This window comes from Drosophila pseudoobscura, chromosome 2 (assembly GCF_009870125.1).
Source record: "Drosophila pseudoobscura strain MV-25-SWS-2005 chromosome 2, UCI_Dpse_MV25, whole genome shotgun sequence".
Lineage (NCBI taxonomy): Eukaryota > Metazoa > Arthropoda > Insecta > Diptera > Drosophilidae > Drosophila > Drosophila pseudoobscura.
This window is the reverse complement of record NC_046679.1, coordinates 4649861-4671285: the sequence shown is the minus strand read 5'-3', so window position 1 is coordinate 4671285 and position 21425 is coordinate 4649861. Positions and strand designations below refer to the sequence as shown.

General features: G+C 47.6%; 1 protein-coding gene across 6 annotated transcripts in view; it reads right to left on the bottom strand.

Annotated features, from left to right (window-relative positions):
• The window catches only part of LOC6896886 (band 4.1-like protein 4), a 60798-nt gene that overhangs the window by 3838 nt on the left and 35535 nt on the right, over positions 1 to 21425 (bottom strand). For 2 of the 6 annotated variants that reach the window (XM_015183369.2, XM_015183371.2), the window contains exons 3-15: positions 19420 to 19524; positions 18957 to 19081; positions 17394 to 17491; positions 17117 to 17325; positions 16171 to 16323; positions 14947 to 15119; positions 12957 to 13241; positions 10767 to 11219; positions 10307 to 10705; positions 9959 to 10243; positions 9756 to 9896; positions 9546 to 9692; positions 9220 to 9346 (exon numbers count right to left, since the gene is read on the bottom strand). In XM_015183369.2, the coding sequence (XP_015038855.2) occupies positions 9220 to 9346; positions 9546 to 9692; positions 9756 to 9896; positions 9959 to 10243; positions 10307 to 10705; positions 10767 to 11219; positions 12957 to 13241; positions 14947 to 15119; positions 16171 to 16323; positions 17117 to 17325; positions 17394 to 17491; positions 18957 to 19081; positions 19420 to 19524 (2700 nt within the window). Of the gene's footprint in view, positions 1 to 1348; positions 2062 to 7962; positions 9347 to 9545; positions 9693 to 9755; positions 9897 to 9958; positions 10244 to 10306; positions 10706 to 10766; positions 11220 to 12956; positions 13242 to 14946; positions 15120 to 16170; positions 16324 to 17116; positions 17326 to 17393; positions 17492 to 18956; positions 19082 to 19419; positions 19525 to 21425 lie in introns of all 6 variants that reach the window. The other 4 variants (XM_015183367.2, XM_015183370.2, XM_002137040.3 and 1 more) reach the window with 4 other exon arrangements.

Genomic DNA, 21425 nt, shown 5'->3' with positions numbered 1-21425 from the left:
GAATGCTTCTTCTGGGGGATGAAATTGTATCCAAGGGTCGAGGCCACATTTAAATTGACATGTTTAAAGTCAATTTGCCCCAAGTTTGGCTCGTAAACAACGTGGCAGAATCTGCCTACCGCCCACCACCCAACACCCACCGCCCACCATCCACTCCAATGACATTAACCTATTCATTTGTAAATAGGCTGTCGATTTTCCTAGTACCATTCGCATTCGCCCTGTCTCCTCCAGCTTACATAAATATTTGTGCGTTCCCACTGTCATTCGAAGCGTGAAAACGTCGAGGCAGTCTATGCAAAAACGGAGGCAGACTCCGCCAAGATGGAGGCAAACAACGGCGTACGCATCGCAGTCAAATCAAATGTAAATCCAAAATGAAAGCAAGAACCGAGTGAAATTGAAATGAAAATGAATGTTTGCCTGCGAGAGGCTTTCCCATTGTTGTTCGCCTTCCCTCGATTGTTATCGTTGTCGCCTGCCACCCCACAGCCCCACAGGCCCACTCGGGGGAGGGGCTTTGCCTGGAAGCAATTGAAAATTGGCAGCTGACAATGCGAGAGGGGAGGCGGCGAGGGAGGGCAAAAGGCCAAAAACTGTTTGGGGAGATCCCACAGAGACCGGGACTCCTCTAGACTCCGATTCCAGAGCTCCGCAGGCCTAACGGGCACATTAATACATAATTTATAATGTTTTCGTTCCGTTTTTGTTTTTGCACACTTAAAGGAGATGTCTTCTGTGTCTTTGCTGGGGATTTTTGTTTTAAATTTGAACGGATATTCAATAAAGGTTATGCGTAAGAAGGGATGTTAAAGTTAAATGGAATTAAATAATAAGCCATCTCACTGGGAGTTCACATTTCACGAATCATCGAGGGATTCTTTCAAAACGAACAGAATAAGGGTTATGCATACGAAAGGATCATCTCATAGATTTCAGTGTGAGCAAAAGGCGATGCACAGGAGGGGATGAATGCATGAAAAGGAAACTGAAATAATAGGCAATCTCTTCTTCAACATTCCCTAGGTTCAGTTCTAGCAAAACACTTTAACACAATGTCCTTTATACATAGGTTCGATTTAAGCCAACTGCAACTTGGGTAAGGGTCTAAATGGAATGCAATTTCCAGCTAAAAGGGGCTAAGGGATAGTCACTCTCATTGTTTGTCGTTGTGGCATGCAGGTCAAATAAGTATCTGAGTAACTTGTCATGTTAGCTACAAAAAGAAACGGAAACAAAACACAGAACAGAAACAGGTAGAACGGGTAGCATTGTTGCCCCACATACGAGTATCAAGCGGCGAGGAGTACAATCGAAACCGAAAAACAAACTGAAAATAAAAACTTACCGTCGACTACTTTGGATAATTGGCGATAGGATTATCTCTAAGCTGGAGGAAATGTTTTGATTTTGTTGTAAATTCGAGTGCAAGTTCGTTAGAGTTGTTGTTGTCGATGATGATGCTGCTGCTGCTGGTGTTGCTGCCGCTGCTGTTGTTGTTGTTGTCGAGGTGCTTGGGGCAGCTACGTTGGACGGGGGACCGCTAGTTGGAGCATTCGCAATGGTACTAGTATTGGTAGTGGGATTGGTATTGCTACTGGACTTGACATTCGTATTTATATTGGTGTTTGTATTTGCGTTCTGTGTGGGACAATTTAACGTTTGGTTTGCTGTGGTAATTGGGCCTAGCTGCTGCTGCTGCTGCTGTTGACCACTGTAGACATTCGCATTGCAATTATCGAAATTAATATTGCCCGCCTGTGTTCCTGCCACTGCCGGCACTGTGTGGCACTGCCTTCCGTTGTTGTTGTTGTTGTTGTTGTTGGTGGCGTTGTTGTTGCACGTATTGTTATTGGTGCTGTTGTGGCTGCCGGTTGGCGACATCAAAGGTGCGTCTGCATCAAACATATCCTCAGCCTCGGCTGCCTCATCATCATAAATGTCATCAGTGTCTTCTGTCTCGTCATTGGTGGTCTGTGCCGCATCCTGTTGCATGGCCTCCAGCACCATCATGGCCTCGTCTTCCTCGCTGCAGGAATGCGACGACGAGTGCGTTCGTATCTATTTCGATTTCGGGTGTGTTGTCGATTGGGGAGGGGCATTCGTGATGGTTTCGAATTCGGGGTTGGTTCGGTGTGAGGGGGGTTTTGAAAATACAAACAAGGTTTAGCTTTCTTGCAGGACTGGGACTCGCTCTAATCAGGCTCCATTCTTGAATAGTTTTTAGCACAACTTTGCATGCACTTACGCGACTATAGTTAAGCACAGTCCTACTCATACAATATAATGATATCAGGCCAAAACTTACGACTATCATAACAGCTATGGATATAGACACAGACCCTGGTGATTAGAGACTTGGAGACATGCATGTCATGCTTAATTATACGACTATGTAAATCATAAATAACACGAATATCCATTGACAAAATCAACAAAAATGTTATGCTATTTCGAATTTTAATTAAATTACAGGCACCCACATTTTCCCCCATTTCCCGCCATTTCTATCTCATTTTCAGCTTATAAATTTATCATTAGCGCCGCGGGCGCAACCTGTCCCGATACACAATTTTAATTACACACAATGAAAAGCAGCGGAAAATATTCGTATAGCAACGGGAGCAACAATGCCAAATGCCAATGCTAATGGTAATGGGAACAAAAGTCCGCCTGATTGCACTCTCTGCGGAGAGGCCAGTGGCGGCAGGTCGGTGGTCGGTGGCCAGCAGCCAAACAGCTGACCAACCGCACCGAACCACGCACACAGGTGTACGAGTACGAGTACGTGGGGCTGGGGCCCAACCCAATCGACATTCGCCGTATGCCACACGCCCTGCGGTTTGCTCTTGATTGCACGGCTGATGGCATAGAGCGATTGCTTTGTTGTACCACCAGCTGTAGATGTAGCTGTATCTGCAGCAGGGGTTAGTTACCGCACATCTAGTGGGGACTGGACTTTAAATTTCCTAAAAAAAACAACAGTTTGTTCAACACGAGAGGACTTCTATGGTGTGCCTTGAATTTCGGAATTGAAGGCTCCAGTCTTTGACAGCACTTTTCATATAAGTTTCAAGAAATTGCAGACAGGTATTCAAAGTGTCCGAAAATGTAAACATTTTGGGCTGAATGATGTACCAAATATCAATTATTGTCCTTTATCTATGAGATATATCCCTTTTTCTGTGTATGGTAAGGCCTCATGTTAGTAACAAACATTGATGTATTTCAAATCTCTACTTCAGCACCCAGATACCTGTCATATTTGCAGTCATGATTGTGTAGATTGAACCCCAACTTAATTTGGACAGCAATCTCTTATAAAAGCATGTTATTGGCACTTTGTTTCACTTCTATAATTCTATAATATCTCTCCACGCTCCTGGATTATTTCCATATTTAATACCTGCCTTCGATAATCTTTTACTGCTTATATAACTGCTATTGATTAGCCTTTTTCAGGCTTAATTTAGCCGTAATTATCTTTGAGCGCTTTGAAAATATTTAGTTAGTCAGTCTGAGGGAAAGAACGTACCAAAATTAAGCACCTTGTAATTTGCATTTATGAAATGTATGAAGCCATTCATCCGGCAGACATGTGTGGTAGCTAATCGCATTGAATCTCACTTCCTCCAGCGTTTTAGCCTCAGACTCAATACACTTAAAAGCTCATTCACTTCCGCTCAAGACACGTTCTGCCTTGGCCCATTGGATGCCTTTATGATTCGAAGTTCTTTGGCAAAAGTCACACAGATACACACAGAGGCAGAGATAGAGACAGAGAAAGACACAGACAAAAAGGGAAGATAAACAGGCGGGGAAACAGGGGAAAATGGCTGCCAGGTAGTGAGAGATCGACATATTCATTTGTAAATGAAATCAGACAGGTGCACAAACATACTCGAAGACCCTAAAAGGGAACCTATGGGTATCTATGGGTATCTATGGGTTCGGGCTTGTGTCTACCCTGCACTCACTGGAGCTTAAAGCCTTTGTGTTGCTTCTGGCTTATGCTTTTTGTAGCCAACTACAAGTTTGTGCACACACAACTTATGTGTACAATATATATATATATACATATAGATATATTTTGTGTGTGTGCGGATGAGCATAAGGAAGGCTCAGAACTTTGTTTGATTTTCTATTAATTAAAATTGCATTCAACTTGAAAATCGTATTTGTTGCCTAACAGGAAACACACCACACAGACAGACAGACAGAAAGCAGGGAAACAGGGAAACTTATCTATTATGCCCCATGCCCCATGCCAGGGTGGGCTGTGGCACGCCCATTTCCATTCAATAATGAACTTTGAATTGTAGCCTAATGGAAACACGTACAAGATTGCTTAAACAAACTTGACGAGAAGGCAGCATTGGCCAAGGCCCAAACCAAAGGAATTTAATTAATTTTCTTCGCCCCCGTTTATGGGTGTGTATGTGGATGGGGCACCAGCACGATGGGGCATGTGTGTGTGTTAATTGGGCAGGGTCCCATGTTAAACACGCCCTTGGCGTGCCACCCACCCAGACAGACGCACGAGTATAGACACGCTAATGCATCAAATTGTGTGGCATAAATGTTGGCGAGTGTCAAACGCCCCCTTCATTAACACGCGGCAGCCAACGGGAAGGACAAGGCTACTCCGTTTATGGCATCCAATGTCAGGGCTCGTCCGACCTCGTCTAGCAACTGTCACCGTCAAAGATAATTATTACCTAGCAACCTTTTGTCGCATCTGCTTAGTTCTCCTGTTTTTTTTTGTTTCCAGCGCTCCGGGAGCTTCAATCCTTTTTCCCGGCCATGCATAAAACATTTGAAATATTTGTTTTTGGGAAAAAATGTGGAAAATGCATAAAAATATAGCAGGAATGCGATGACATATGCCGCCCGTAGGCGAACGCATACAAAAGAGCGCTTAGAGCCGCCATAGAAAAAATACGGTCGAGTGTTTTCCATTCAATCCGTCCGTCTACATTCTGCATCCTGCATAATTAAATCATCGCCGGATTCCGTGAAAATAAAAATATTATTTGTTCAAAGTTTTCGCCTTTGTTTGAAGTTTTTCTACATTTTCCGCACTATTTGTCAGGGAACAAAATGTTTTCTGCCAATAAATCAATTGGCAATCACAAATATTTTTTTATAATTATTTGTTGTAAGCCCGGTTTTTGCCCGAAGCTGTGTGAAAAGCCGGCTCCGTTATTGTTTCAACGTTACATTGTTGTCTAATGGTTTAATATTTAATGGATTTCTGCAAAGGTTGTAATAACGTTTATTGAATCGGAATTGGAATCGAAATCGGAATATATTGAATACGTTTTTCCGAATTTAAGCTTTAAATTATAGGGGATTAAAGTTGTCTGTGTCCTTTTTCTTTTGTGAATAAATCTTTGATGGAGTAGTTTTGCACATGAATAATTTTCTCCTCTACTAATTTGAATTTGTTTAATCGAAGAAATACGAATTGCATCTCAGACGTTCCACTTCCATTTCCGCTTCCCATCTTTAAGATCTACTCCTGGCAAGCAATTTCCTGGCCAAATCGCTTTAAGCCAAAGCTTTCTCCTACTTTGCTGCTTTTATTGTTTGGCAATTGTGTTAATCTAACATTTGTTAGGTATTTGGCTCGCTCCGCATGGATGTGCGTGTGGTGTGGCCCGAAGGCGGCAGGACCAAGAACATGGGTCAGAACAATGGGTATAATAACAACTGCAGGCGTTTTACACAGGACGAAACCCTCATTGGAGGGTGACATCCTTTTCCTGTAACCCTTGAAACAACACCAGAGAAAATGGCAGAGACAACAACAATCGAAACTTTTGCCACATTAAATCAGTAAATTTATTGACTTAACTGCTTTTCGGGGGGCGAGCCGAGGACATGCCACGCCCTCAACCCGAGGGCACCCACAATCCACCCACAACATTCTCCACCCATCGTCGCAGGGACATCGTTTGAGGGTTGTCAGCATTGGCGTTTGTCTCTTGGCCGCTGGCTGCGCACTTTGCCACTTTGTTGGCCTGGCCAAGATGCTGTCCATGTGTCCTGCCTCCTCTAATCTCCCATCCTCCCTTGCTCCCGTATCCCCGTGTACTTGTGCTCATGTTTGGCTTGTGCCTTGCCCCTTGCTGTGCTGTCATAATTTTTGATTTGCTTGTTTTATTTGATGTCCTTGCTGATGTCGTTGCCTTTGCCAGGCGTTGCCAGGCGCTGCTTGCTTCTCTGAGTTTCAGTTTCAGTTCCAGTTCTGGGTCTCCGTCTCTGTCTCGGTCTGGGTCTCCTCTTCACTAAGCTGCTTCCCAGCTTAGGAAAAACAATTTTGCAAAATTTATTTTATAGCAAAATTATGCCAAACATTTCGAAAATGTTTCTATGTACTCGGTGGCTGTTGGTTGTTGGCTGTTGTTGTTGGCCATTTGTGACACACACACAGACACATATGGCTATATCCCCCCCTTACGCACACACACACACTTATTTCTATATATGAGAGTGGGTCGTGAGATCCAAGGAGCTGCTGCCTCTGCTGGAAGCTGGGCCAGAATTTATTTTAGAATTGTAAGTATTTTTGCTCTGGCAGCTACAAAATTTGTGCCATCAGCTTTAGTTGAAATTATTTGCCCAAAAGTTACCGCCCCACCGCCCAGCACCGCCCCGCCCCACGCAGATGAAAATCTTGTCTGTTATATAAACTCGGATAATGTAGCGCAAATAGTTGCTTATTATTTATTCCCTTTTATTGCCATTCCTTCCTCCCGCACTGCCAAGGCTTCAGCCTTTTGTCTTGACTCTCTGGACTCTGGATCCTGTGGGGGGTCTTTATGGGTCTTTTACTTTTGGGTAATTTATTTGTGCGCTAAACAAAAATTAGTTGGAATATTTCAGTTGTTAATTAGGCATGCGTGAAATTGGGCAAAGTTTTGGCCATAGCATACTTTTGAGTTGAGGCAAAGTTTTTCGGCTCAAAGATCTGATTGGGGCATGTTTATGGCTGCTGCTGGTTTCCTTAAAGTTTGTACAAAACTATTCCATTGGCATTCGTGGGCCGTCTAGTCAAAGGTTCCGTCAGGACTCCCTGGAGTACGGAGTATCTTTCTCACGCCTTAAATTTCAGTTAATTAAATTTCAGTCTATCCCGCAATTCAGATACCAAAATGAGTGCGGGGAGTGTGAGTGTGAGTTTATATCCAGACATAGACTCGCTTTTTGATAACACAAACTCACACAGAGAGCGCGTGGGGTTAGAGGGCACTCATGAGGGAGTGTATAAGAGATAAGTGCGCTTGTAGAATGGGGACACAGACACAGACCCACAAGGGGCTGGGGCTGCCTGCCGGATCTCTCTCTCTCTCTCTCCCCAAATGTTTACAATGAGTCTTACAAAATAATCAACATAAAAGCTTCAGTTACTTATTACACTTGCACAAAGGCGCATATACTCGTACGAGCTGAGCTTCGTTATAGAAATACAGACCCGAAAAAAAATCACAGAAAATACAATTTTGTGCTAGAAAATTAAGTATACGTCATGCAGTCAAGAGACGACTCTTAAAACTAACTTTATATACGAATATACGAGTATGGGAGGGAGTACTTATGTGTAGAGATACTTATGGTAGCTACTATGTACGCTTCAAGTGAACTAAGTGCTCTTCTCGAATGCGATAATGCCAATAAAATACGGGATTCAATTAAAGGGAGACGCGGCGAAACACAAACTTCAACTCGAAAGAAAGGAAATACTTAAAAAGTTGGAACAACAGAACATGCAACAAAGGGAAAAAAACAACACAAGTTCTAGGGACACAACACAACACAAAACAAGACAACAATATGAGGAAGAAGAGACAACGAAAAAGACAACGACAAAGACAACAACTTCGCGAACGAGAACGAGAACAGCATGCGACAGGTTTACGGCTTACACGCAACATGCGACGGACCTCAAATCTTACTCACAGTTTGCTGCGTGGAGGTGACATTCGATGGGGCAACATTCTGTCCATGTTGCAGATAGACTAATGGACCGGCAGCCACCGACGACGACGAAGACGATGGCTGCCTCGATGCCATCGATTGCATCGACTGCATCGACTGCGGCTGCTGTACAATGGGCGGCGTTGACGTTGACGGAGCGGCTCCTTTGTCAAACTGATAGTACATGACATCGTTGGCGGGCGCCGAACCGCCGTACAGAGGCGGTGGCGGTGGCGGCGGATCGGCTGTCTGGGAGCCAGAGATGTGATATGCGGTGGGCTGCTGCTTGGGCGATCCCCCAGGAACACCACCAGCACCAGCCGCAGCTCCAGAACCAGAACCAGCGCCCGGCCCCGACCCGGCTGGCATTTGCGGCATCTTATAGTTGTAGATGTAGGGCCGCTCGTACTCCGCCCCATGGATGTAGGACAAGAAGAGATCCGACTTGGCCGGCTGCATCCCATAGCGGCCCGATGCTGTGGCCTGACCAGAGCGCTGACCCGGGGGACGGCTATGCCCAGAGCTGGTCACGCTGCTGCTGGCGTAGTGCAGCGGATAGCAGCTGGCATTGGCCAACTGGCCGCCGCCGCCCCCGCCCGTCAGGAGCTGGGTCTTGGTTATGCTCTGGCCGGAGAGACGTCGCGTGGGGACCCCAATGTCCGACTTTGCGTCGCGCCTCTTCACCTGCGCCGCACTCGTCGAGGGTCCCTGATAGTAGTACGGGGCCGCCGGATTGCTGGGCCACTCCACGAAGCTGCGTTGCCTGCTGAAAGCACCACCACCCCCACCAGCACCTCCGCCACCAGTTGATACCATGAGATTGCTGCTGCTGCCGCCGCCGGTGGCCACGCCGGCACCTGCCATCGATCCCGATCCCATTCCCGAGCCCCTGGCCAGGGCATTGTTCAGGCTGAACTTGTACTGGTTGTTCTCAAAGGTCGTGTAGTGGAGCAGGCGATTGGCGTGGCCAGCCGCCGGCGACTGCATCGGGTTAGTTGCGTTTGTTTGTGGATTGGGGTTGGAATTGGAATTGGGATTGGTATTGGGAGTCGTGTGACCATGGCCCGAGGAAGAGGATGCACTGTGGACCGGCGCCAGGCCGCCCGCACCGCCGCTTGTGGGATTAGTGGTCGATGAGGAGGAGGCGTATTTGTAATTGGTCTTCTGCTGTTGCTGCTGCTGCTGTTGCCGCTGCTGTTGGGCGAACAGCGAGCGCTGCTGCTGCTGTTGATTACTCACAGTCTGTTGCATGAGGCTGTTGTAGCCGCCATTCGTGCCGCCTCCGGCGCTGCCGCCCGACTTTCGATGGGATCCGCTCGAGGCCCCCGATGATTTGTTGGTGCCATAGCGTGTGCTGTCACTGGACCTAAGAATGGTGGGATGGATACAGAGGGAAAAGAGAAGGATGTATCGAACTGAAATGTCTGATATCGATAAAAAATCGATACACGAAATGTGGAATACGCTATCAATTAACTATCGAAATCAATTATAAGTGAATTTATACATTTATCGCATAAAATATCGATAAATATCGATTCTTTCCATTCAACAATTCCACTTACCTTTCTGAAGAGTAGGCATAATCCTGATCGGCACCTAGACCCGAATCCGTGTGCTCATGTGAGACACGCAGAGCGGAGTTCTCCAATGGACTCAGATTCGAACCAGTGGGCGAGATGAAGTCACCCATGCTCATGCTAGACATCATTCTATAAAGAAAGTGATACTCTTACTTCGAATCCTGTGAAGGACTCCCCCTGGTAAGCACTTACCTAACCAGTCCATTATTGCGTTCACATTCTCGGGATGATATCGTGCTGGCCGATCGTATGGATCCGTTCTTGGGAGCATTTCCTCCCGCGCCGGCGCCACCGCCGTTACCCTCATGCGGATGCGAACTTTGGTAATAGAGCCTGAAAGGCGGCTCAACTATAAGATCCAGCCGATATAGCTAATGGATCCTTTTTCTACTCACCCTCTGATGCGATCTACGCGAATCCTCGCCTGACCGGCACTGGCGGAGCCACTGCCATTGGTTATGGTGTTGCCTGAGCCCGTGCTCTTGGCCCCCACGCTGCTCTTGCTGTTGCTCTTGTGGATCTTCAGATTGGAGTTGGATCGCTTTGAGGTGGTCTCCACCACTGTGTAGGGGATCTCCCGTAGCTGCTGCTCCGACATGCCCTCGGTGTCCACTAGATCGAACTGCAGATGCTTGGCCAGCTCGCTGTTCCACATGCGACTGCGCGACTCCGAAGGAGATCTATGGAAAGAAAGAAGTTAGGATTGAGGATCGTCTAGGTGAGGGGGGAATCTTTTCACTTACTTGTTCTTGCGATGCCTCCTTGATTTGTGGTGCGAGTGCGTGTCCGAGTGGCTGTCGTTGCTGTGCAGACTGCGGGCCACCATGCTGCTCTTGGAGACTGCCGCCTGCTGGACGGAGCTCTGGCCAAGGCTGGCCTCCGCCTGTCGTCTTTGCACCTCTCGCCACTGCGTCGTGGAGTCGATAAGCTCGGCACTTCCACTCCTCATCGAGGAGCTGCGATGTCCGGAGTAACTGCGTCCCCGGGTGCTGTCATGATCAGAGCCGCCGGCCGAGTCCCGTCGATGCCTGTGCGAGCGGCGGTGCTTGCGATGATGCGAGCGACCCGATCGCCCCGAACGACCTGAGCCTCGCGAGAGTTCACTCTCATTGTCGGAGGTGCGACGATGGCGATGCTTGTGTCTGGAAAGGGAATCGTAGTTCCTCAGAGACTTTACCCCGAGGATCTCCTCTGGAGACTTACCTTCTTGTGGATCTGGAATCATTCGAGGAGTGACTCTCCACAGAGCTGGACCTGTAGCGCTGCTGCTGATGCGAGGCGGATGAGGAGCTGGCCCGCTGCTGTCGCTGGTGGTGCGACGACGAGGACGACTGCTGGTGGGGATGGTGGCTGGTGCCATGGCCATGGCTGTGGTGCCCATGATGGTGGTGATGATGCGCCGTGCTGGCCGATCTCACGGACCGCGGACTCGATGGATTGTGGCCGAAGAGCGATCTTTGCTGCGACCTGGGCCATGGGGCACTGCGCGTGCTTCGCGGCGAGTCAGGTGTCTGGAGGTTGCCACCGCTGTTGTTGTTGTAGCTGCTGGAATTGTTGTTCTGTTGCTGCTGCTGCTGGGGGGACTGCTGGTGGCAGGGTCGGATGCCCAGGCTGGTGGGAATGCTATACGTGGATCGGTAGGGGCTGTCATAGTTGCTAGATGGGGAGGGGGAGGGGGAGGATAGTCGGATAGAAGAGATGGGGGATCAGTCTCGCATTATTTTGCCATAAATTTAAATTGTTTAACATAAACGTTGATTAAAGTCTGCTCTGCGGCATTGGGGGCTATTTAGGCTGTCGGAGGAGCCAACGCTATGCAGAGGATCGCCTTAAACCCAAAGCCTGAACATCGAACTCGCATCTCCAAGTGGAACTCCAACTCCGACTCCATCTCCACATCCAAGATCGACACAGACAAATAATGCGCGTGTGTAAAATTGAGTAATTGCCGCACTGGCAATCAGCGGGCAATCATTTCGTACTCTCAGGAGTCGTCGCCATTTGACTTGGACTCGGATCCAGAACGTGCCTCTGAGACGGAGATGGAGATGGAGACTGCGGCCCCGACCGAGACCGAGACCGAGGCGTGCCTAGTGATTTATGCTCCCGCTTCGTTTTGGTCGTTTCGATCTCTCAGACCTCTCTGGGCAGGAGGCAACTTGATTGGCCTGTCCCGGCTGCCTGATGTTTGGGCTTCTCTTTGTTTGCAAATGATAAATGACGTGAGCTATTTGCTCATCCCAATCCCCAATCCCAGCTCTTCCTAGGAATTGCCAGTGCTGCTGCCTGTCCACCGATTACACAGCCAGAAACACTTTGTACGGATCGGGATCGGGATTGGGATTGGGATTGGGATTGGCTTCTATTACCTTATTTAGACCCTCACCTGAGCGTGTAATTTATGCACCAGCAGAACACTTACACTGACAGCAAACAGCAAACTGACGGCAGACAGCAGACGGCCGACAGAGTGGGAAGAAACTGCTGTCTAATTCGAAATGTGTTCTAGGATCTGTTCCGTGTGTAGTGTCCTTGCTCTTCCACCACACATAAATCTCCTGCCATGACTCAATCTATCTCTCTCTCCTTCCGCTTCACTTAATCGCTGGTTCGCAACATCCTGGCAGCCATTTCCGTTGCCCAGAAACTCAACTAATGGCTGGGATTTTTATTTGTCTATATAATTTGATGTGCACAACCATAAAACATTTAATAAATGTTGCGTCTAGACAATGTAACTGCCTTCAAAATGCCAACTAAATGGATTTTGAACACGAAATTCGAAACAAAAAATCGAGTGCCCCGCCACATGCAATGGGTGGCACTTGAACGAGGACAATGCCAAGGAGTCAGCCACCCATACCCATACCCACACCCACACCCATCCTGTGGTTCTGTCAAACACAAACATGAAATGTATTGTAATGGGGGCAATGGGAATGATGAAGTGTTCTGGCTGCATTCCTTTCAGATTGAACCCGGCGAGACAATCGAGTGAGCCGCGCAATTGGATGCTGCCAGACACTGCTCTGCGGAGAGTTGTGTTGGCCCCCCAAAAATATGTTTGAAAATTAAAAACAGATCAAAGGGAAAGGCCCTCTCGAACAGGACCCATGAGAGCTCTTCCGGCGGCGGGAGCAGCCTCTAAAAATTATTACCACAAAAAATACACACACAAAAAGCGTATCCAAAAAAAGGACAACTACGTCAAAGGAAGTAGCAGCAAGAGTAGCAGCTGCTGCATAAATGGGTAAAAAATACACTAAAAAGGCAAGTACTGGAGAGAGTACTCTCTCTGTGCATAGAGGAGGGGGAGGGGGAGCGGGCAATGGGTAAATCAAAACTTTTGTGCATGGAATGAAAACAAATGATGGACATTCGGGGGGTACTCACTTGGAGATGTTGCCCAGACCTGGCTGTGGCAGCGGCCTGTTGCCCATGTTGATGCCTCCTCCTGCACCGCTGACGACTCCTCCGTTGCCAACGACTCCGCCTAGAAGAGCTCCGCCACCTCCACCTCCGGCTCCTTCTCCTGCTCCGTTGGTGCCTCCTCCTTTGTGGCTGTTAAAAAAGTCATCAATCACGCGTCTGGGCTGGCGCTTGGAGGGCACGCGAGTGAAGGCTGGCGGGGATCGTCCGGCGGCCAGTGCATCCTTCTCCGTTTGCTTGTCCGGGCGACTTTCGGGTTGTTTTCGGGGTGTTGTTCGGGGGTTTGGCGGGGGGTTGGTTGTGGCAGACATGCGAGTGGCGAGTGTTGAGTGTTGGGCACAACATAAAAGTAGGCATAAAGGCGTCCGAAAATATTAACAACACAAATGGGAAAAAACGGCCAAAAAACGTAAGCCAAAGGCAGGCGCAAGGGAAGACTTGCTCTTGATGGTCCCGGCTAATAATGAACAGTGAACCATAAAAAGGTTGTAAACCAGAAGCAACCAAAAGAATAAAAACGAAGAAAAACTTTCATTTGTTTCACAAATTAAAAACGCCAAGGCCCTTCCTTGGTTCTCCCTCCGTCGTAAAATGGGAGTCCGAGCCAGAACCAGAAATTTTCGTCTATTTTTTTTTGGCTAGAACTTTCCCTACGATACACTTATACTACACCACACCACATACTCTGTCTGCTGTTGGCCAAGTTAATAGTTTCGTGGCCACGTGAACTCGATTTGGGGGCAAGAAAGTTTAGCGCAGCAACTAAATGGTCAGCCGCAGTCACCGCAAATGTCTGTCATAAACATGAAGCCAGGACTTACTTGCCTCCAGCTCCAGTTCCAGTTCCAGTACCAGGCCCAGACCCCCATTCGAAGCCCAATCCCCTGCCACATTCGTCATGCACAATTTGCCTTGCATTTGGCCAGCCCCCCGTGTGCCCCCCTGTGCCCTCCTGTGCTGTCCTTTCCTGCCGTGGTTTAGAGCCGCATTTCACAGAAAGTCATTAGTGGGCTTTGCACTCGAGTTGCTTTTCGGCCGAATGCCTGCTGGCCCTTGCCCCGTACCTTGTGCCTTGCAAGGCCTCCTAGATCCGACATTTTTATTGGACTTCCAATTAGTTGACCATCCAGCGATGGCGTAAAGTTGATCTATGTATGCTGGCCTCCACTCCTGCCTACCCTGCTTCTGTTTGGGGCAGAGATGATTTCTAATTGGAGCTGCATGAAATTCGAGGAGCCCAACACATGCGAACTTGCTTCATTTTCTCTCTTTCAAAGGAAAACTGAAAGTAACCTGGGAGTAACAATCGACCAAGTGGTTATACCCTGGAGCTAGTCGTTGGAAAGGGAATGTCCAATTAAGGCAAAAGATTCCAGCAAACGGAATATCAGACGGCATTTCATAGGCATATTATTCCCCTACATCAATCGGAAAAGTCACTCAGACCACATTTCTATACCCTTTAAGCTAAGCCTAAGCCTGCTTTCATTACACTAATAAGTATCAGCAGTACCCCCTTTCGATAGCCCCATCTTTTGATCCTCTTGAGAACCAGTGCCCCGTCCATGCGGCAGGTCATCTGTACGAGTATGCAGCTGCCACGAAATCCACTTGAGCTCTGCCTCTTAATGAGCTAATCACATGGGATGCACTCGAGGCTAGTCGAGTGTTTGGTCCATTGGAATTTGTTACGTCTTAATTGGCTGCGCTTTCGGGTTTCGGCCAATAAATTAGGCAGCATACTCGTACCACCGCCAGAGTCCAGCTCGGAGCTGACATGGTTATGGTTTCTTTGGATTTAACAACTTTATCTAATGGCCATGCCATGACGAGGGCGGAGCACATGACTGCACCCACTTGTCGGGCCGCAATACTTCCGGCATATATATCATCAGAAGGAACTCTGTGCGCTGTACGCTGTGCCTGTGAAGGTACGGTGCGGTACGGTACTCACCTGTGCCTGAAGCGCGATCCCAGTTGGAACAAATCGGTTGCATGCGACTGGGAGCTGGGCAGCGGGGCGACGCGCACCTGCCTGAAGAACGCATGGTGCTCCACGCAGCATCTCCACAAGTGTTTGCACGCCGATTTGCGAGGCGTCTCGAAGCCGTAAGTGCTGAGCTCATTCTGTGGAGGAGGAGCAGAGGGAGGAGGAGGATACGGGAAATGCAGTGTGTGATAAGCGGAAAAGTCAAGTCACGACGATGGGCCATGGGTGCGATGGGAGCGACGATGCCGACAAAAGAGTCCAAAGAGTCGAGTCGAGTCGGTTGCCAAGTGAAGGCAAAAGGCAAATTGAGTGAATGAATGCCTCAGCAAAAGTTGCTTCCACTCGTTCCTACCACTCAATGGTCCTTCCCCCTTGCAGAATGTAATGTGTGAATTCTCCCCAAAAAAAAGAAAAAAACCCGTCCAACAAAAATCAAGTCGAAAAGGAAAAACGTTAAAGTTTCGCCTTTTGTGCGCGTCAACTGGCTGCAAAAAGTTTTTTGATTATCAAAGCGTTAACACCCGAAAGTGTACAAGTTTCAGAAGCTGCCCCATTCGGTGTCTTCTATCTTCTATGGCCGCTGCCAGAGCACCAAGCAGCTACTTGTTGGCTAACGAGTCTTCTAGCACTTTACTCCGCTCCTGGCGCCACTTGATGCCGCTGACAGCCAAAAAGTTGTCGCCCAAAAGGCAGGAACGGGGACACAAAGAAATTGGCGACACTGCAAAATGGGAAATAAGAAATTGAAAACAGCTGCGAGATGTGATGGAGAAGCAGGGATACCCTATAGCGATCGCTTGAATGCTGATTAATGGGGACTTCTACTAGGAAATGATTGATCAATCACTTGACAGCTATTAATGATAATTCTATAACATATCCATACGGTTTGGTAAACGTTGTTAATGCATCTTTGAAGCTTTAGTGTTCCCAGATAAATCCTATCCCATCTAATCCCTCTTGGAACCCAAGGATAACTGCCATTCGAGCACTACCCTTTTTCCTTTCCACTCTTTATACGAACTGCAAATTGTATGAAGCACTTGTCGGCCAACAAATTTATGACCAAGATGGGGGGATCTGCATCGTCAATTGTGGCCATTGTCGCCCTACACCCCAGTCCGGCTTTCCCATTCGCGCCCATGGCCTTCGTCTCCATTGTCGCGTTCGGGTGCGTGAAAAATTTACATTTTTATCGCTTATCCTGAGCATAAAATAGCGTCCTTTATAATAAACTTTGGCAATGCGCGGCCAATAGTAATGAGCCACCGTCGTCTTGTTGCGCAGCACGACAATCCCGCTCGGCGTGAGCCCCAGGAAGTACTCCACGCTGTCCTCGCCCTGTGGGAGCAAAGAGAAAGAGAATCGAGAACTTTAGTGAGAGCGAAACTTTGGCAAACAAAAGGCAGGCGCAAAAGTTTCTTTCTGGCCATTGCCAAAAAATGTGTTAACAAGAGGAAAGTTTTGCGCCCATTAGTAGCAGGCGGCATTTTTATGGATACGTCGAGCACCGAACGCCGAACCTCCCCGTAAGAATAACCGAAATAAATGTAATTTTAGCTGTTAATTAAATTAAAAAAGAAGGAAAGGAAAAGAAGGAAGGGGCATGGGAAGGGGTTGGGAGGAATGGTAAGGAAAATCCAAATGAAAGACGGCTGCCTGGCGCCGCGATAGTCAATGATTTGTGTCTATAAACAAACACAAGGGCAACGATAGCGATGAGGTGGAAGGTGGGGCGGGAGGTAGGGCACATACCACAACCATGTGGAGTACAAGGGTTCATGCCACATGCCCCCCCAGACAAACACAGCTGGTGATTTATTGAGGTTTGATACCAAAGTAAAGGGCAATAAAAAATGCAAATGAAGTGCCAACTTACGCAGCACAAAACCAGGGGATCGGGCAGGGGTTAGAGTCTCGTCTGAGACACACACACACACACCCCAAAATCTGGGGGTTTTTTGGGGTAATCATTGCCCTCTCCCCACGTTTTGGGGTCCAGAAATGTGAGCAAATGATTTATAATATTTGCCATGAAATGAAATTAAACTTTGCATTTCCCTGCTGACCCCTTTTCCACCCGAAACCAGCTGTGGTTTTGGGGTCTTGTGGGGCAGCAGTGTCTATAACTTACCAAAACGGGATGCAAATCCACGCCGTACATATCATGCCATTTGACTTTGTCCAGATAGTTCAGCTCGGCACTGGATGGGGACATGCCCTTGAGCTGCTGGTGCAGCTCGGAGACGCGCGTCTCCAGCTCGTTGCTTTGGTTGGGCAGCAGCCGGAACTCGGAGACGTAGCCCTTGGAGTGGCGTCGCTGATCGTAGTCCCCCAGCTCGGCTGTGAATGATTTATAATATATCAAAGATGCTCCTCTTCTGACAAACGAGTGTGTCTTTCCAACTTACATTGGATCACAAAGGCACCCAGCTCGGCGGCCAGTTCAAAGGCCACTGGCAGTCGTCCCTGAAGTACATCCTGTTTGACTTGCAGAAAAAGTTGGTATCTGAAAATTGACAAATTTCATTAGTCAAAGGATGAAGGAACAAGTTAACAAGCTGACAAACAAATCCTTGGGCATAAAATTTGTTGATAATCCCCACCGCTGCCACCCTATTCCATCGATGTTTGTCCAAGGCAAACACAACCGGAAAACTTGTTGACTTTTTGGGCGTAACATCAAAATCATGAAGCAAATAAACAACAGACGGAACTAGTCACAAAAACAAGAACCACAACAGGACACAGAAATGTTGCAAAGGGATGGACAGGGCAGGGCACGGCAGGGCAGGGTGTGCTGTGTATCATATTTCACAATTATTTGCCAAGGCCTCAGTTTCAAGTTGATGTTTGCCTTAATCCTTTTCGGTCTAGCCGGCTGCTGTCCTTGTTTGACTCTCTGATAGGGGAGGATCCCTCTAATATCCCTCTATTTATCCATTGGAATTTTCAACTTTGTCGCTGTCGAAAGTCAATTGCCGTTTATTGTATTGCCGCAGACTTTGTATAGCTAACATAACAAAATTCTTTGGGCCGTAGTCGCAGTCCGTAGTGCACTTCTGCCATAATGCATTCAGTGGCAATTGCATTTGCCACATGAACCCATAAACCCATGGAGCCGTGAACCCTACTTTCCCATACAGCTTTCCACTTGGCTACAAGTGCATTTCGATGCATTTATATGCGCTAATATTAGCGCAGCAGCAGCATCAGCATCAGCATCAGGGCATAGATTTTGATGATGTTTGGCCAAATGGTGGGCTCCGCTCCATCCTTCCATTCTCGACAATTCACTCGCCACTCTGCCGCCACTGCCGCCACCGCCGCTGCTGCTGTCTCTGATGATGATTATGGGGAACGTGTCGTCGTATAAAGTGCAAATATTTGCACACACCAAATGCTTGATAAATGCAGCAATCGCCCCCAGACACCATCATCGCATCGCGCCATCGAACGATGATGAAAGCCATGACTATGTCCCTGTCCCTGTCCCTGCATACTGTGTATCCTGTCCGCCCTTTCCTAAGTCCACATATCCCTTGACAGGGCTGACCAGCATAAACGTTTGCGTTTGCGACATTTGGCATTTTGCACACCAATCCACTGCCAGGGTCCATCCATGCAACATCTGCATCCCAGTGGCTGCCTCTCCTTTTCAATTGACTATTGCGTTATTTTAATTTATTTCGCTCAATGTGTGTGTGTATGTGTGTGTGTTTGTGCATAAATGCATTAATTTCATCATGCATTATCCATTAGTTAGTCGTTGCCCTGGCTCTCTCCTTAACTGCATCTCACTCGTCCATTTGCTTCATTTATTGTTAATTGCATTATAATTATGCGTCTGTTAACAAATTAAATTTCCTCAAATTCAATTTGTTGAATATCCCAGGCCGCGCCAGGCCACGCCAGACCAAAAGTTGCGCCACATTAAATGGTTTAAATAATTAATTTAATTGAGGCTCACTCACCTGGTGATTTCCTCCAGGAGCTTGCACGGATCGGCAGCATAGAACTTCACACCGAAATACAAGTCGTATGGATCCGATTTGGGTTTCAGTTGACGGGAGATGCGTGAGGCAGGGTCCAGCCAGTGCTGCGGGAAAATTAAGCACAGGAATAACAGAGGTTAGGGAGGTCGAACCACACAAAACCACGCACAAAACTGTGTGTGTCTGAAGGACAACCGACAGGTGCTTGAAAGCGAAATTATATAATTCGCCACCCCCCTAACCCCAGCGATGCAGAGAGAGACTCAAAGAGTTGCGCCTCCCGCCTGGGGCACGGCTTTTTGGTTCTCATTTCTTTAGCGCTCGTTGCGCCTGAATGAATTTCAATGAAAATGAAAATGAATTTCAAAAACCAATATGTTTGCACAGCGGAAGTAGAAGCCGGAGTCCTGGACAACACTGCCTGCCTGTCTGCCTGCCTTACCGTTTGATTCTCCTCGTCGATATAACGTATGCCGAAGTATGAGGTCTCGATTAAATTGAGCCTGGCAAAGACGACATCCAGCAGAGCCTGGCCCGGCAAATCATCCTGAAAATAGACAAGAAAATTGCTGTTAAAACACAGGAGTATGGCTAAGGGAGAAACCAAAGGGAGGGAAGTGGATGCTGACTGCGATGAGTTGGGTCTGAGAGCAAGGAAAGCACAGACTGGGCAAAGACTGGGCAAAAGGCAAACACTGTGAGACACTGGCAAACTGTTGAGCCATTGAATGGCCACAGCCATGGTCCTCGGTCCTTGGTTCTCGTCCTGTGCCCTCGTTCTCCGGTTGGCTAACTCTCTGCCTCTGCCGTCTGCCGACAAAAGTGAAAACTTCCCGAGTGACAATTATTCAATTGGAAAATTGCTGCCTTTTTTTTCGGTGCTGCCCTGCCGCTTGTTTCTCTTTCTGTTGCCTTTGCACTTTTCTTTTGCCGTCGCTGTTTGCTGATAAAATAAAATGGAAAAATATAATAAAAAAGGAAAACAGCAAAGCACAAAATAAAACGAGGACCAAAAGCGGCCGTCGCCAAAAGCAAATAAGAAAATGTTCCCTCCAAAAAGCAAAAGCCAAACAATTTATGGCAAATCGAAGTGTGGACAAAGTCGGGCAATCAACAATTTTCTGTTGGTTTAATTTAATTTGTTAAAGCTTTAAAATGCCAATTCCCTGTTTTTCCCCTCTCCCTCTCCCTCTCTCTCTTTGTCTAGTGGCAATAATAAATTGAGTTGATTCTCTGGGGAGACGACTGCCCAACTCCTTCTGCTCAGCTCGGCTCTGGCTGCCAAAAAAAAAGGTTGCCGCAGCTGCAGGACCGCAAAAAAGCGCCCAAACTATGGTCTATGGCCAGGGGCGTACTATTGTTAACCGCAAAGGCTCCTGACACACCCCTGCCCGAGTGGGTCGAGTCCGCCGGTGGGGGATGCTCCTTCATTGTCTGCCACGTGTCTCATGTGGAGCAGATGGCGCTTCAACATGTTGGATTCTCTCTCTTTTGGTGGCTGTTTTTACACCCATTACTCAGAAAGTATCCTCAAAGAGTATAATCAATTCGTGTAGGTGTATGACACACCCTGGGGGAGTCTCTCACAGAGTAGCTTAGCAGTAAAGAGCGAGTTTTTGTGCGGTTTTTCTGGGATGTACTCAAAGGGAAAGCAATATATGTATGTGGATCTGTCTCCCGGTTCACCATAAGTTCTCTCCTGAGTTCTAATAAGATCAGAGTACTATAACATATAGCTGACATAGAAAAAATCTACCGAAACACAGCTTAATTTTTTTCCATATCCATTCACCCAGGGTATCAAGTAATTCGACAACCATATCCATCATTCCTTCATTGTTTTTTGTTGTGGTTTCCCTCTCTTTTTTTGGCACTGACCAACAGACACTGACTTTTGCCTTTTGTTGCTGGCGTTGCTGTTGCCATTGCCATTGCCATTGGCATTGCTGTTGCTTTTCCGTTCGACCCGTTGCCATGTTTTATTTATGGTATTTTTGCCTGGTCAAAAGATCCCTTTGGGGGCCACATCCTGCACACACGACGACGACGACGATGGGCAGGGCATCGCATCCCTTTGCATGCATTCCAGTCCCAGTCCCAGTCCCAGTCCCTCTACCGTTTTACTGCTGTTGCGTCATAAACTTAATGGCTGGCAAGTGTGAAAAAACTGGGATTCGGCCAGAACCGAGCCGAGCTCCGTTTTGAATTTATGTTAAGCATTTTCTGCTGACCCAACACGAAACACAAAAGGACTGGCATCGAGATGTTTAAGCTGCCTTTTGGGAATTAAAACTGCCAGAGAATTGAGTTCAAGACGATGGCGACGGCGACGGCGAGGGCGATAATCTCTATATGACAACACGTTCTCACAAAAGTTCGCTCACACTTTCGAAAGGTCAAAACGAGTTGATTTTTGCATATGCTGATGGGGCTCTCTTGGCTCTCTCC